This window comes from Nelumbo lutea, chromosome 4, assembly GCF_056320005.1.
Source record: "Nelumbo lutea isolate HS-2025 chromosome 4, American lotus-T2T, whole genome shotgun sequence".
NCBI classification, from domain to species: Eukaryota; Viridiplantae; Streptophyta; class Magnoliopsida; order Proteales; family Nelumbonaceae; genus Nelumbo; species Nelumbo lutea.
The window spans coordinates 86495890-86510424 of NC_142687.1; the positions used below are offsets into that span (position 1 = coordinate 86495890).

The window sequence follows — 14535 nt, forward strand, 5'->3', positions numbered from 1 at the left end:
ATTACAGATTTTCTTTTTCATTGTCCCCCATATCCATGATGAATGACGGATTGACAGAGACATAGAAAGTTTCCATAAGGATGAGGTGGAGGTTACCAATTACCATTCCTGATCACAAAAGAAGGAAGAGATTTTCAAATTTTCAAAAATGTTTCTTAGAACTATTTTGCTGCTACACCTTCTGTACTGTCTAAAATCTAAATATAACCCAAAACTAATATATGCGTGTATCCTACTTAAATTTATCTTCGTATTTGTGGTCATTATTAGATTTAGATCCCTAATTTTGAGCTCTCCACGCATCAACCCTATCACCTCTGCTCCTGGAAAATAGTCAAAACGGCTTCTTTCATGGATTTTACTTGCCAAAGCAAGCTTACTTCTTGCTTAAAAACTTGAGGAAGACGAATTAATGGTGTCCACTGTCCACTGTTCTGTTCCTGATTTCTATATAGATTTGCTTAAGATGGAAAAAAAAAAAAAAAAGAAATCCACTTTTTTCTGCCTTTTCTTTTTCTTTCTCCACTCTTCCTATTCTTTCCTTCACCAAACCTTTTCCCCTCGACTACAGTAGAAGAAGGAAGAGAGAAGAATTCAAATTTCAAACAGAAAAACAAGTTCCAGCACAAACCCATAACTAAAAGAAATGGCATTAATTCTATGGTAGACAGACCCGCTAGATAGAGGGAGATGGACATCAATGAACACATCTCTTAATACCATGAAGAGAAAAACTGTTTTTTGAACTGTTCTATATGGATTTTAGACTGCCTAAACTCCAAAAACCCATTAATCCTTTCAATGTGCAGAGCAAAAGAAAAGATGATCTATATCAAATTATAAACAACAGAAAACAAAAAAGAAGAGATATGTAAGTGAATAACAATGATGAAAAAAAAAGAATGTTTTACACAAGCAGCCAATTATAGTTATAATAACACCTCCGATATAATTCAAATCAAACACCCCCCCTCCCCACCAGCTTCCTCCTCTCCTCTTCCTCTTGTATAACAATTAACAAACACCCCCATTAAATCCCAGAATAAGGATCAAAGAAATAAGTGAAAGGAAAATACAGAACTAGCTCCGGCACCGAGTGATGGCGCTGCAACCTCGGTTGTAGGGATTGGCTTGAGCTCCGGGTTTGCAATTGTAGTAAGATGCACCGCGTCGGGAGCAGGGTACAGTGTTGCGCTGCAGGGCTCCGTAGCTGATGTACTGGCTGGTTGCTAGAATGCGGCGGTTGATCTCGGAATCCATTTCGAACTCGTTGCCGCCGACCAAGCACTCCTCCATGGAGCCTTGGCAGGTCGATCTCGTCGGCAGCCAACCCAATTGGTACTCCCCGCTGGCATCAATGGTGGTAGAAGACGAGATAAGTAGAGCCGTGACGAAGACGACGAACATCACGAAAAACCCAGAAGAAGTCGCCATTGTCCTGTTCGGTTCCAAGCTCTTCCCTCTTCTCTCTCTCTCTCTGTCCTTCGCTGCTGCTGTGACATGAAGGATGGGCAGCCAGAAAGAGTTATAATGTAGTTCTACACAAAAAAATTGACATTCATTTGTTGATTATTTACGAAAATGTCACTTGATTTCTTCGTTTAGATTTCCTTCATGGGCACCCACTAACTAAATTAAATAAGAAAAAATGTCAGATGTAAAATTAAATTAAAAAATTATAATTGGTAGGTGCTGACTGCTGATTAATTGAATCAACACTGATGGGTTGGCTCTTACAATAAAATTAGACTTAAATTATTAAAATCGGAAAATTGAATTCAAGGATGAGGTCAGATTGATTCACTGTCTGAGGGGCAATTTCGTAATAAGAATGAAAAATGTGGTTGTTAGATGGTGGGCTTAAGAGGGGGATTTAGTTGACCGAAGATTAATATTAAATTGTCATAAAAAATTATAAAGAAAAAAAAAAAAGAAGAAAGAATTGGGAAGAAGGCGGCAATGGCATCTAGGGCTTGCGAGTTGCGCCCTTTCCCGAATCCCAGATCCGTCCAAGAATCGGTTAACCGAAACACGTCTGACATCTCCTCCCATTATACCCTACCTTTTCCGTTACCGTTAACACGCTCGCCGTCGTCGCCGTTAAGTTTAAATCCAACTTTTAACTGTTTGAACGGATGGGATGTGCAAGTGTACCATGGATCTTCATGCTGCTCAGTCAATCCTCCGTACACGTGGAGCTAATCGTTCAATCACCAGGGTTTTGGTGCTGGATATTGAAGTGGGGACTGTGGGTGTGAATCCAAAATCCATGATGCGGGAAATATTTTTTAGATAACATATATTTTTTATATCATAGTCGAATACGTGTTAGGATAGACGGTCTGGATCTACCAGAGTGTCATAAAAAAATGAAAGAAAATTGTAGACCCCAAGATGGCTTGTTGGATGATGATAAGCATCTGATACAAACAAACGTATTTCTTTTTTCCGGGTGGGGGACAGCTACCGTATGAATAGTTAAAGACCCATATCTGCGCGACACGTGGAATATAACGGGATGGCTAAGACGACCATGATGTGGTGGATCACAGTTGGCAATTTTTTTGGGTAAAGAGGAGCTATAACAGCGGGCCCATCCCCCAATGGCCCAACCCATAACCATAAGCCCCTACAAAATACATTAACACACTTCTACGCAAACACACTTGATGCATTTTGGGTGATTTATGATTTCTTTTATTTCACATTTTGTACAAAAGATCTATAGTAGTTTTAATGAACAAGAAAAAGGTAACAAAACAAGGGAGAAAATAATCCAAAGATAATTTTGTTATATAAATTAATAGGTAAATTGGTTGGTAAAGGTTAGTTTTGTCATTAAAAATAAAAATAACGGATATCAACCAATTTTATTATTTATACGTTTATATGTCATACAAAATATATATTTATCTTGATTTTGATGAAGGCTATAAGAATTAAATCCAAACATCATAAATCATATATGATTTGATTAATGCATATTTGTCTAACTATAGCATGTGCTCTTATAAAATGCTACTTGATATAAGGTATATATATCAAATTAAAGTGTATAAGAGGAGGCTCTTAGAATGTTGGAAAAGTCTGAATAATTTTAAAAAATGTTAGAAAAATGAAAAAAAAATCAAATAATAACCTAAAAGTGACTAGACCTGTTCATAGGTTGGGTCGGGCTTTTACTTTGTATTAACAGATTTTTTTAAGGTCCAAGTCTAAAATTTAGCCCATATTGTTATTACTATTGAAGCGGCTGAATAGAGGGAGAGAGAGAGAGAAAGAGAGAGATTATAAAGAAAAGAATAAAAAATGTATATATTAAATTATAAATATATATATATATATATATTTCAATAAATATTATATTATTTATATATTTTAATATATAATGCTGAGTTAGGCCGAGCTGGGCTCAAGCTGGGCTTTTTTGACAAATCTTGAGCCTGGCCCAAAATATAGTCGGGCTTACTGTGTTAGGCCCGAGGTCTAATTGCATGACCAAGCCCGATCGGGGTGTGGGTCGGGCCATTAGGCTACCCAGCCCATGAACATGTCTAACAGTGACATTGGAGGGTCTCAAAAAAGTTAAAAAGTCCTTCCGCCTTTCAAATTGTCCCTATTAAGGTAAGAAAATTAGTGGCATCAGATATATTAATCATTAAAAAGATTTAAATCAATCACGTTAAAGATGTCACAAGATTTTATCTACAGATCAAGGCAGATTTTTTAATTTCACTACAGATCTATGAATATTTAAAATATCAAATACCCACATTCTATGCATCAATACTTGTCCATAGATTGGCAACAATTCCGAACTAGCACCTATCCTAACATTGGGCCTAAAAATTCTGACCCTGAGCTAAACCGTCATTATCCCTCTTATGCAGATAAAATAAAAAAAAATAGTATTGATTATATTGATATACATTCTGCCTAGTTTTTGATATAAGGCTTATCAATATTTTGATCTTTGGCCTTTTTGGCGAGTGGAGAAGAGAAAGGGGATTAATGGATAACTTAGGGAAATTATTAATAGAATATTTAAAGGGGTTTGTTTTGAAGTTTTTGGGATTAATTAAAAGTTAGAAGAAGTTATAGATATAAATTTCGATAAGAAAAAGGAGAAAAACATGTAATAAAATAAAAAAGAGGGAACGGCGCGTTATCCGCGTAAAGAAGAAAAGGCGACGTTGGGTGTTGTGTCGTGTTGAGACCTGATAGTGGGGCCCAGCGCAGATCACTAGGGCGGTGTTTGCGCGTCTACAAAAATGGAAAAAAAGAAATTATAAAACTTTGGGCAAGCCAGCTGTCGTCGTATATTAAATTTATTACTATTAATTAATGCAAATTACTATCAGAACAATTAATCGTTTCACGTAAGTGGAATTAAAAATTTAAAAAGAAAAAAAGAAATTCATGCACGACTGTTGCTCAGTGGATGCTGACCGCTCGGGCCGGAGGTCAACATGTCAAATGAGAAGTTTGGGTGTGTTTGGAGTTGAGTTGTGAGATTTTAGGGGAATAGTTAATTAACTGGTAAGCCGTATGTAGTAGTGGATTGGATTGGATTTTAGCTGTAGAAATTGAGATGCTTGGTAAAAGAGAAATAGGTTAACTTGTTTTTCCCACCGAGTTGGTTTACATCTATTTTTAATGATCATCGTTTTTTATATTCTTTTAACAATTTTGATTTTTTCATTTGTTATTTGTTTTCTAAAATCTTCATTTATAATACAATACTCCCTTATTACAATTTATTCAGTTAAAATCGGAATAAAATGAATCAAAAATTTTAAAACCAAAATTTATACAAAATTAAATCGAAACCAAAAAAATGAAAAACTAAAATAACCAAAAAATTGTATATTTTAATATATAATTTGTTATACATATTAATATATTATATAAATAATAAAGTTCAATTAATTCAATATTTTTGGTTAACCAAATTTTCAAACCTGAAAACCAAAATCAAAATCAAAAATTTCAGTTTATTTTTTCAGTTTTAACTGAACAATGCACAATTCCATTAATCTGTTATTGTTCCCAATTGTACAAATAGATAAAAATTTATGAGGTGGGGGGAATTTGAAAACTTGCCCTTTTTTCTATTATTTTGTTGTCTCGGCTTTGCATCTCTATCATTTGGGTGGATATCAATGAATTTGACTTTCTCCAAATTTGCACCGTACAAATTTGTATTTGTATTCCAACCAAACGCAGTTTAAGGGAATTAATTCAGTGACGGTGGCTTTTAACTAATGCTCAATTGGCTATGAGTACAAATATAATGTTTGGGTATATAGTATACAAGGTTTTGCATTGTACATTTTTGTATTTATGCTCTCTAAACTGAGCATAAACCTTGTAATATCAAAAGTTTTTTTTTTTTTTTTTTTATCTGTGCTACAACATTGTAGGCTAGGGTGTCAATTGGATTGGATTTGGTCCAATCGAATCCAGTGAATATTTTGGATCGATCCACTTAAATGTCTGGACCGTTCAATATGTTCAAATTGGTTTTAATTCAAATCTGGTCCATTGATACTTAATTATATTCTTATCTTCTGTTAATGGATCAGATAGTGACTTAATCCAACCCAATCTAATATAAATTCATTACAAATGGATCAGGTTCAATCTAATCCAATAAATACTTTCAACCATTAAATTTAGACTAGTCCAATTCAATATTTTTTGTTGGTCTGTCCAATTTGTCCAAATTGATTTTAGTTTAAACGCGGTCCAATCCTAAACCGGTACATTGATACCCCTAATTGCGGGACCAACGTCACCCTTAGAATTCACGGAACCTAACATATAAAGTTGTATTCTCAACTTCTCACCATCAGTATGATAATGGATGTTCTAACACCAGTCAAAGTCAAAATTCTTAATTCTTTCATTTTACGATATTTCTCATTCAGATTCATGTAAGACGGAACAATTTAGATCTATTGTTTTAAGTTGGGAGTCATCTAGCAATGTTCAAAAGTAAAAAAGTAAGAGTGATGTTGCAAAGGGCTCAAGGTTGAAGGATGGAGAATTTTTAGCTCAATTCTGAACCATTGATTAAGTGGAAGATCACACTGATCAGGAACCACCACCATCGAAGGGTAAGCGCGTCTTATTATTTTCATGCAAAATCATGTAGATGATATTTTGCATGCATTAAACTAAGTCAGTAGTTTTGTATTAACTAAACAAGTTAATACATGAAAGCTCCAAAAACATTCTAAAATTGATGTGATAGAGATAGAGCAAACATAATTGAATGGTGCTTACATACATGATGATATTTGGTACATACACAGAATGTTTAGATGGGACCTACCAATTAAAGGGGTGGGTGCCCATACCCAGTACCCTTGTCTTATAATAAAAAGTTGAGACTGAGACATGAATATATATAGAAAAACAGGTTGGGAGCTGCAAAGAGCACACCAATAGAAAAGAAGATACAGGCTTTGATTCAGCAATTCTAGCCAAAAGGATGGATACAGCCTAAATGATAATACAGCCATCAATGTAATTAGCAATTAACCGACATCCACGAATCATGAGGATAAACCAACCAAACCCAAACGCTTAAATGAGGGTCTGTTTGGTTCATAATCAGAATAGTCTATTCCTATAATTTGTTTGGTTCAGATAAGAATGAAAATGAGAATTAAAATAAGCAGAAATGAGATTTCATTCCTAAGGGAAGGACATGGAATGGTCATTCCCTTAAATGGGAGAATGTCATTCCAGCAGGAATAAGAATGGAATTCTAATTCTATCTAATCAAATAGTTGAAATCGAAATAATCTGTTTCGATTCCTTCCATTCCAGACTTCTATTCCTACAAACCAAACGGACCCTGAATATCTACGATTTCTTTCAAAATATAAAAAAAGGGATAACTCAGCTCAATGTGGGGTCTGAGGAAGGACGGATGCAGACAACCTTACCCTTACACATATGAAAAAGCTGTTTCCAAGATTTAAACTTGCATCGCCCAAATTATAATAAAGCAATCCAACCATTGCGCCAGAGTAGAGTCGAAGCGTGTGGGTACTGGCTACAGGGCATGGACGATCTTCACAAATGACAAATGACAAATGACAAATCACAATCAGGTGGGGTAGGGCCCTTTTTAGCTTTGACCACCACTGTGGATTTGCACGCGCATGTACCATGCATTCACCACCTTTTCGTGTTTGTTTGGACTAAATGAGTTGTTGGCTTCACTTTGATTCAATGTTATTGTATCATGTTCATTATAAAAGAAAGAGAATTGCTTTATTTTTTTTAATAAAATATCAATATATACCTTAGCAATGGTTCAGCAATTAACATTATCTAACTAGTAATTAACCTTAAAACAAGAAGCGACTTTTATTGGGTTTAGGTTAGGATCAGTTTTAGGGGGGGTTCAACAACTCCTTTCTTTTATTTCCCTCCTTAGTATTACATATTCCACTTGACAGGGGATTAAGGTGGGTGAGGACAGAGAGGTAGAGGTGTCGATTGGACTGGATTTGGTCCAATCCAATCCATTCCAATGTGAATTCATTACAAATGGACCAGGTCCAATTTAATCTAATGAATAATTTTCGATTATTTTGGATTGGTCTAATTCAATGTTTGGATTGTCTAATTTGTTTAAATTCATTTTCATTTATATTGGTTTTAACTTAAACCCAGTCCATTGACACCTATATTCTTATCTTATATCGATGGACTAGATATTGGCTTAATCCAACCAAATCCAATATAAATTTTATTACAAATGGACCAGGTTCAGTCCAATCTAATAAATATTTTAGACTAGATTGATTCAATCCACTATATCTTTTCCAATCAGTCCAAATTGATTTTGGATTAGATAGGTCCGTCCAAAACCAGTCCATTGACACCCTTACAAAGCAGCATGCATGTGAGATCCATTAACCTTACAATGGAAATCCTACAATTTTGGGGATCTGATCATATACCTTCATATTCAAAGGGATGTCAAGTGACCATTTACTATTGCTCACCAGTGGTTCAATAACAATCAAACAATACTGAGTATTGTATCGGACTAGTTGAATATGGATATAGATACAGATACGCTTTGGAAATGCATGAATACGAATGAAAGATATAGAAACGCTTGGATACGCTACGGAAATGTATACAAATCACATAATTATATTAATAATACTAAACTAAAAGCTGAATTATCTATGAATAAGATACAAAACATGAGAAATGCATGCTTCAATAGGATTTTTATATAATAACTATGTTTTTCATTTTTAACATATAATTATATGTAAAATAATATATATATCAACTAAGGTATATGAAATATATTATTTTTATAATTTTTAGTTTTTACTAAATTTTTTGAAAAATTAAGTCTTAAATTATTTATTCTGGTTTTCATAATACTATTTTTTTTTATTTTTATTAAAGATGAAAAACAATATAAAAGTAGTCAATATACAATTTTATCAAACTAGGCATGGACACGCCTCCATGTCGGTGCATCGGACCGATACGAAGACATATCATGCCAAAACACATGACTCATGGGATACGTATCCAGTCATGGATACAAATTGCCCGTATTGAAAGTATCGTATCGATACCCAAAGCCCAGGCCCAATATAGTGTAAAATCTTCAAATTGGAAACCCAATTTACAATCATATGCTCGTAATAGTCTTCAATGCCATAGATATATCATTTATGGATTCGACTATGATACTGGATGAAAAGACATGATATTGAAAAAACTTACAACAAATCAACTGGAATCATAAAAGTGATAATTAGGTGGGTTTTCATTAAAATTCATGGAGAACCTTTCTAATATCATATTTTTCCGGTATCATAAATTTTCTCATCATTCATAATTTCATATATCGAAACCGCAAGAAGATGTTGATAGTAGGTGATCCTCACTACAGTTGCAAGAAATAAATTAACACCAATTGCTACATATGTATGTGATGCAATTAATTCTTGCTGGTTATAGAATTAGGGCTCCATCCAGCAATTAAAATATATAGTAATGAAAATTAAGCAAGGGTATATATGCATGTCATACAGAAACAGCAAACTCAGAAACATATACTTTATATGACAACGACGCTAATGCAAACTGTTTCATAAATCATACAGACACAGCTAATGACAATCACAATAAAACCAGCTCACCACCCTTCCTTGTACAAGGACCAAGAAGGAAGACTAAGCACCACCTCCTTCTCTCTGTACAAGGAAGACTGGAAGAGCAGTTGCTGCTCTCCTATATCGTATTTTCTTCTGAATGAAATGTAAAGGACAACTAACTAGTTCGGCATTGAGATATTTTGCTGCAACCGCGGTTGTAGGGATTGGCTTGACCTCCTGATTGGCAGTTGTAGTAGGATGTACCGCGTTGCGAGCAGGGAACGCTGTTGCCACTCTGAAGTGCCCGATAACTGATGTAATCGGTAGTTGCTAAAATGCGTCGGTTGCTTTCAGAGTCCATGTCGAATTCTTTTCCACCCAGGCACTCAGCGATTGTGCCTTGGCAGCTGGTTTTCAGTGGAAGCCAATCTAGTTTGCTATAAACCCCACTAGCCTCAACGCTGTAGGGTGAGGGTGTTATCATCAGAGCACTGATAATCAAGGTGGCGACCACCATACAAAGCCCAGAGGAGTTTGCCATTGTTGTCTACTCCAAGCTTCTCCGCCTATCTCTCTGTGCAGAGAGGAGGGATGGGTGGTCTGGGTTTATAAAGACATTTGGGTTTGGGATTTGACATTGGTTTAGTGCAACATTTGCACACTTGCCACTTGACTTGGTTATGGTGTAAACTCTGGAATGAGTCTTTCAACAACCACTGTTATTAATTTCCTTTTGCTTGTTCTAACAAAGTGGGGAAGAACAATAAAAAATTTAAGGAAGAAATAAAGAAAGATGGGGTGTAAAGATGCCCAATTCAATGATAAGGCTACAAACAGCTTAAATTTAATCCCAATTTTGATCCATTTATAGTATCTATCAGCAAAGTTGTTTAAAATGTTGTATTTTTATTAAATTTTATTAGGTTCAAGTTTCATATAACTAATTTTCAATTAACTTTGTCCAAAAACCATAGTTCCAAAGTCCCTTTGTTCATTTATTAATAAATACCCAATTACAATCTCAATTCGATTCAACATAATGGATAAGATCCAATTCGAATTTGAATATAAAGGTATTAAATTTGGGGATTCATTTGGCAGCCCTATTCAATGATTCATGAACTCGATTCCATGCAGTTTCATCTTTGGCTGTTGTTCGGTCTATTTTTGGAACGAGGATGATGATAACTTTTCATGGTGTTACATGTAACATAAGCTTATCAATGATCTAAATCACATATTATTAACTTTGTTTAGTATAGATTGGTTAAATTTGATATTCAATTATATTTGTGGAAGGAGAAAAGGAGTTTGAAATACTACTGATGAATGTTGTTAAAACGTCAGATTATTTGGTAGGGTTAGGTTTGATTTATGTGATTAAACCAAATAGTAGTTTTGCTTTTGCAAATTATTGCAATTACATGAAACAGCAGAAGGTGACACTTGCACTGTTGGTAAGTGGTCCAAAAGGTAAGAGGAATTGTAGTTAATATGACTTCACTTAAAATTGATTAATAACTAATGTAAGGATTGGGGAATTGATATTGGAACAAAAGTGCACCAATTTTCATCCAAATCCATTCCCTCAAGAATTAGCCTGACCAAATGGTACTTTACCCTTGATGGATCCATGTGGGGGGCATCATGTTCGTAACTTTTTGTTTCATGGGTCTCATTTCATCATGTCTGTAGGGCGAAAAACCCAAGAGTTGCACACAATCGTTGTTTAGGGAATTTGTGGAAAGTTGTCGATCGACGGCAAACTAACACAAGAAGTACTGTGGTTATTCTGTATCCTCCATTCGTCTCCTTCATGGAGACTCTTCTAATAATTTTAAAACAGGTCCAATTGATGCATAATTATAGAAAACCTAAAATCTGACCTTTTCAAAACCTACTACGAGAATTGTGTGTGTGTGTGTGCGAGAGAGATTAAATAACAGGTTTAGGTGAATGTTTGGTTCAGAGGTCAAAGTCCGTGATTTTTATTCAATTTCATATAAAATAAAACAATTTAGATCTCTAAACCTAATCTTGAAAAGAAAAAGTAAGAGTAAGGTTGTTTCATGCAAAATCATATAGAATGGAAGAAAACTCGCTCTGATAACACGACTGTAGCTACTAGTTTTGTATTTAACTATTTATATTGGACGATGGTAATAGAAAATTGTATATTATTAGGGCTAGAAAAAAACATTCAAAAAATGAATGTTGTAATAGACCAAACAAAATCCAATCATGCATACGCATGCTGATTTTTGGTGCACAGAATGTTTTACATGGGACCTACTAATAAAGGTGTGACGTGTCACTGCCTTTTTAGAAAAAGGGGGTGCCAATTGGGTGGACTGGGCTGGGTTTAATTTCAACCTAGGCCTAACCCTGATAATTGGGCTAAGGCCTGAGACTTGCATCAAGCCCAATCTGTTCAATCCAGGTCCAATTCACAATGAAATTTGATGTACTTGGGTTGGGCTTGGTCCAGGGCTAGGATTTGGTTGCTCAATCAGCCCAAACTAAAATTTGATATAAAGTATATATGCATATATAAAATATGTATGTATGTATCTATATATGTATGCAAAATTGTATTTATGTATATATGTATATATGCAAATTTGTGTTTATATATGAATGTATACAGTCGGGCTGGGCTCCAGTTGAAATAAAATTGGACCTGATTTGATTAGGGTTCAACGTACTAAGGACTAGGCCTGGGCTCAGCCTGAAACATAAAAACCAAACATTTGGACTCAGGCCCAGTCCGATGAACAAAAATCCAAGCTCAGCCCATGTAAAAATGCTGGTTGGATCAGTTTGGGCTTGGATTATACCCATGTAAATTGCACCCTTAAAAAAAATGAGAAACAATGGGTTTGATTCAACAACTCTATCCAGAAGGATGCAACATGATACCAACACTGTAATTAGTAATTTCTGCCCACAACCACATTGAAGGAAAAAGTAGGGATACAAACCGAACATAGCTTTAATGTTATTATATGATATTCATCTCTGTAGTTTACAAAAGTTATAATTTTTTATTTTTTATTTTTGGAATAAAAATATCAACACATACCTTTTAACTGTAAACATTTATTTAATTAACGTCCTTAAAACAACAACAATAAATCACTGGGTTTGTGGGTTCATCAACAGCTCGGATTGGGTTGGGTTTGTGGGTTCATCAACAACTCCGATTGGGTTCGAGTTGACCGCAGGTGGCTTGGCTTTCAATACAGGAATATATGCATGTCTTATACAAACTAACAGTAAAACCAAAACAACGACTTCAAATGCAAATTACTATTTCATTATTCATAGAGACACAGCCAAATGAAGAGTGTCACAGCAACACCCACCAATTGAACCCATCACAGCCTTCCACGTACAAAGGGACCAAGTGTAGTATAGTTCCTTCCTTCTCTTACATCTTATTTCCTTCTAAATGAAATGCTAAGGAAGGAGGACAACTAACTTTTGCATCGAGTTATTTTGCTGCAACCGCGGTTGTAGGGATTGGCTTCAGCTCCTGTTTTGCAATTGTAGTAGGATGCACCGTGATGTGAACAGGGAATACTATTTCTCTTGAGTGCCTCATAACTGATGACCGAGTTATCTGCTAGAATGCGACGGTTGATTTCAGAGTCCAAGTCGAATTCTTTGTCACCCATGCAGTCAACGATTGTGCCTTGGCAGCTGCGCCGAAGTGGAAGCCAATCTAGATTGAAAACCCCACTGGCTTCAACAGCACTGCTGGGGGATGATATTATCAGAGTGCTGATGATCAAGGTGGCAACCACCATGCAAAGCCCAGAGGAATTTGCCATTGTTGTTCACTCCAAGCTTCTCTGTCTCTGTCTCTCTTCAACTTGTGCAGAGAGGAGGGATGTGTTGGTTTGAGTTATAAAGGCATCCATAGATCTGACTTCGGGATTTGATATTGATTTAGCATAACTCTGGAATGATTCTTTCAACAACCACTGACATTGATTTCCTTTTCCCCATTCTAACAAACTGGGGCGTCATATAAAAAATCAAAATAAAAATAAAAATAAAAATAAAAGTAAAAGAAGAAAATAAACTATGAGTTACAGATGCTCAATTGCTTGTTTCTTGATTACATGTAGTCACTAGTCAATCTATGCAGGGCTGTCAATGGATTGGTTTGGCTAGAATCCGAAACAATCCAATAATATAATACTTTGTTCGCTTTTCAGTAAGTTATTTATCCAAATAAATGCACTTATTCGGGTAAGTCTTTTTAGGAAAACATTTACCCAGGTAAATGTATTTATCCATGTTCTTTTATTTTCCATGTAAATGAGGCAATGTCCATTTTATCCATAAAAATCCATTATTAAAAGAGGCATTTTTGTCTCATTCAAGTGTTGACAACTTTTCCCCTAGGTGGAAAAGTTATTTACCCACCTAGGAGATGGGTATCACTAAACCGGATAAGTGATACCCAGGGAAATAAATTTTCCCTGGTCCCCATATAAATTTAAAAAGATAACATGTGATTCTTGGTCTATGGGAATCAAAATCCCATTGACCAACTCTCCCCCTCCCAAAATCCAGAAAAATAACGCCCCCTTACTATGTATGTATGTATATATAGTTTGGGTCAGGTCTGAATTGGTTTGGGATTGAATAGAATCAGTTCCAAATCAATAATAATTGAGATAATATATTAAAAACCGGAATTGACACATCAGTACTGATCCTGGAACCAAAACCTACCCAATCGGTTTGGGTCCATCAGATGATACCTAACCCATTGACAGCCCTAAATTCATGGCCAATGATTCATCAACTCAATTCAGTGCAGTTTCACCTTTCGCTGTTGTTGGGTCTATTCTTGGAAGGCGGATGAGGATAACTTCCATGCTGTGACATATAACATAAGCTTCTCAATATCTCATATTATGCATTTTCTTTTATTGATAAAAGCAGCTGTTAAATTTGATATTCAATTATAGTTGTAACAAGGAGAAGAGGAGCTTTGAAATACTATTGTTGTTGTTAAAACGTCAGATTATTTGGTGGGGTTAGGTTTGATTTATGTGATTAAACTAAATAATAGTTTTGCAATTACATTAGAGAACGGAAGTTAAGTGGTCCAAAGCCAAGAAGAATGTTGTTTTATAGTTGACTTCACTTAATATTGGCTATTGAGTTAGGGAATATGGAAGAAAAGGACACCTTTTTCCTTCCAGCAAATTCATTACCTCAACAATGTTATTATATTAACTTAAAACAGGCCCAATTGATATTAGAGAAAATCTTTCATTAAAATTGACCCTTTCAAAACCTACCTATAGGAAATATTCTTACATAGCCATAATTAAACAATGAGAGGACACATTCCCCTCCATATTTT

The 14535-nt window shown here is 35.2% G+C and overlaps 1 protein-coding gene across 1 annotated transcript; it reads right to left on the reverse strand.

The window, feature by feature from the left end:
- Nucleotides 1–870: 870 nt before the first annotated feature.
- LOC148861525 (rapid alkalinization factor-like) lies at nt 871–1503 on the reverse strand. The gene has a single exon (XM_088984764.1). The coding sequence runs from the start codon at nt 1432–1434 to the stop codon at nt 1081–1083; it is 354 nt and encodes a 117-aa protein (XP_088840890.1). The 5' UTR covers nt 1435–1503; the 3' UTR covers nt 871–1080.
- Nucleotides 1504–14535: the final 13032 nt, after the last annotated feature.

What these genes read in the sequence shown, in the direction of transcription:
- LOC148861525 (XM_088984764.1), bottom strand. Translation starts at nt 1,434, where the DNA reads ATGGCGACTTCTTCTGGGTTTTTCGTGATGTTCGTCGTCTTCGTCACG.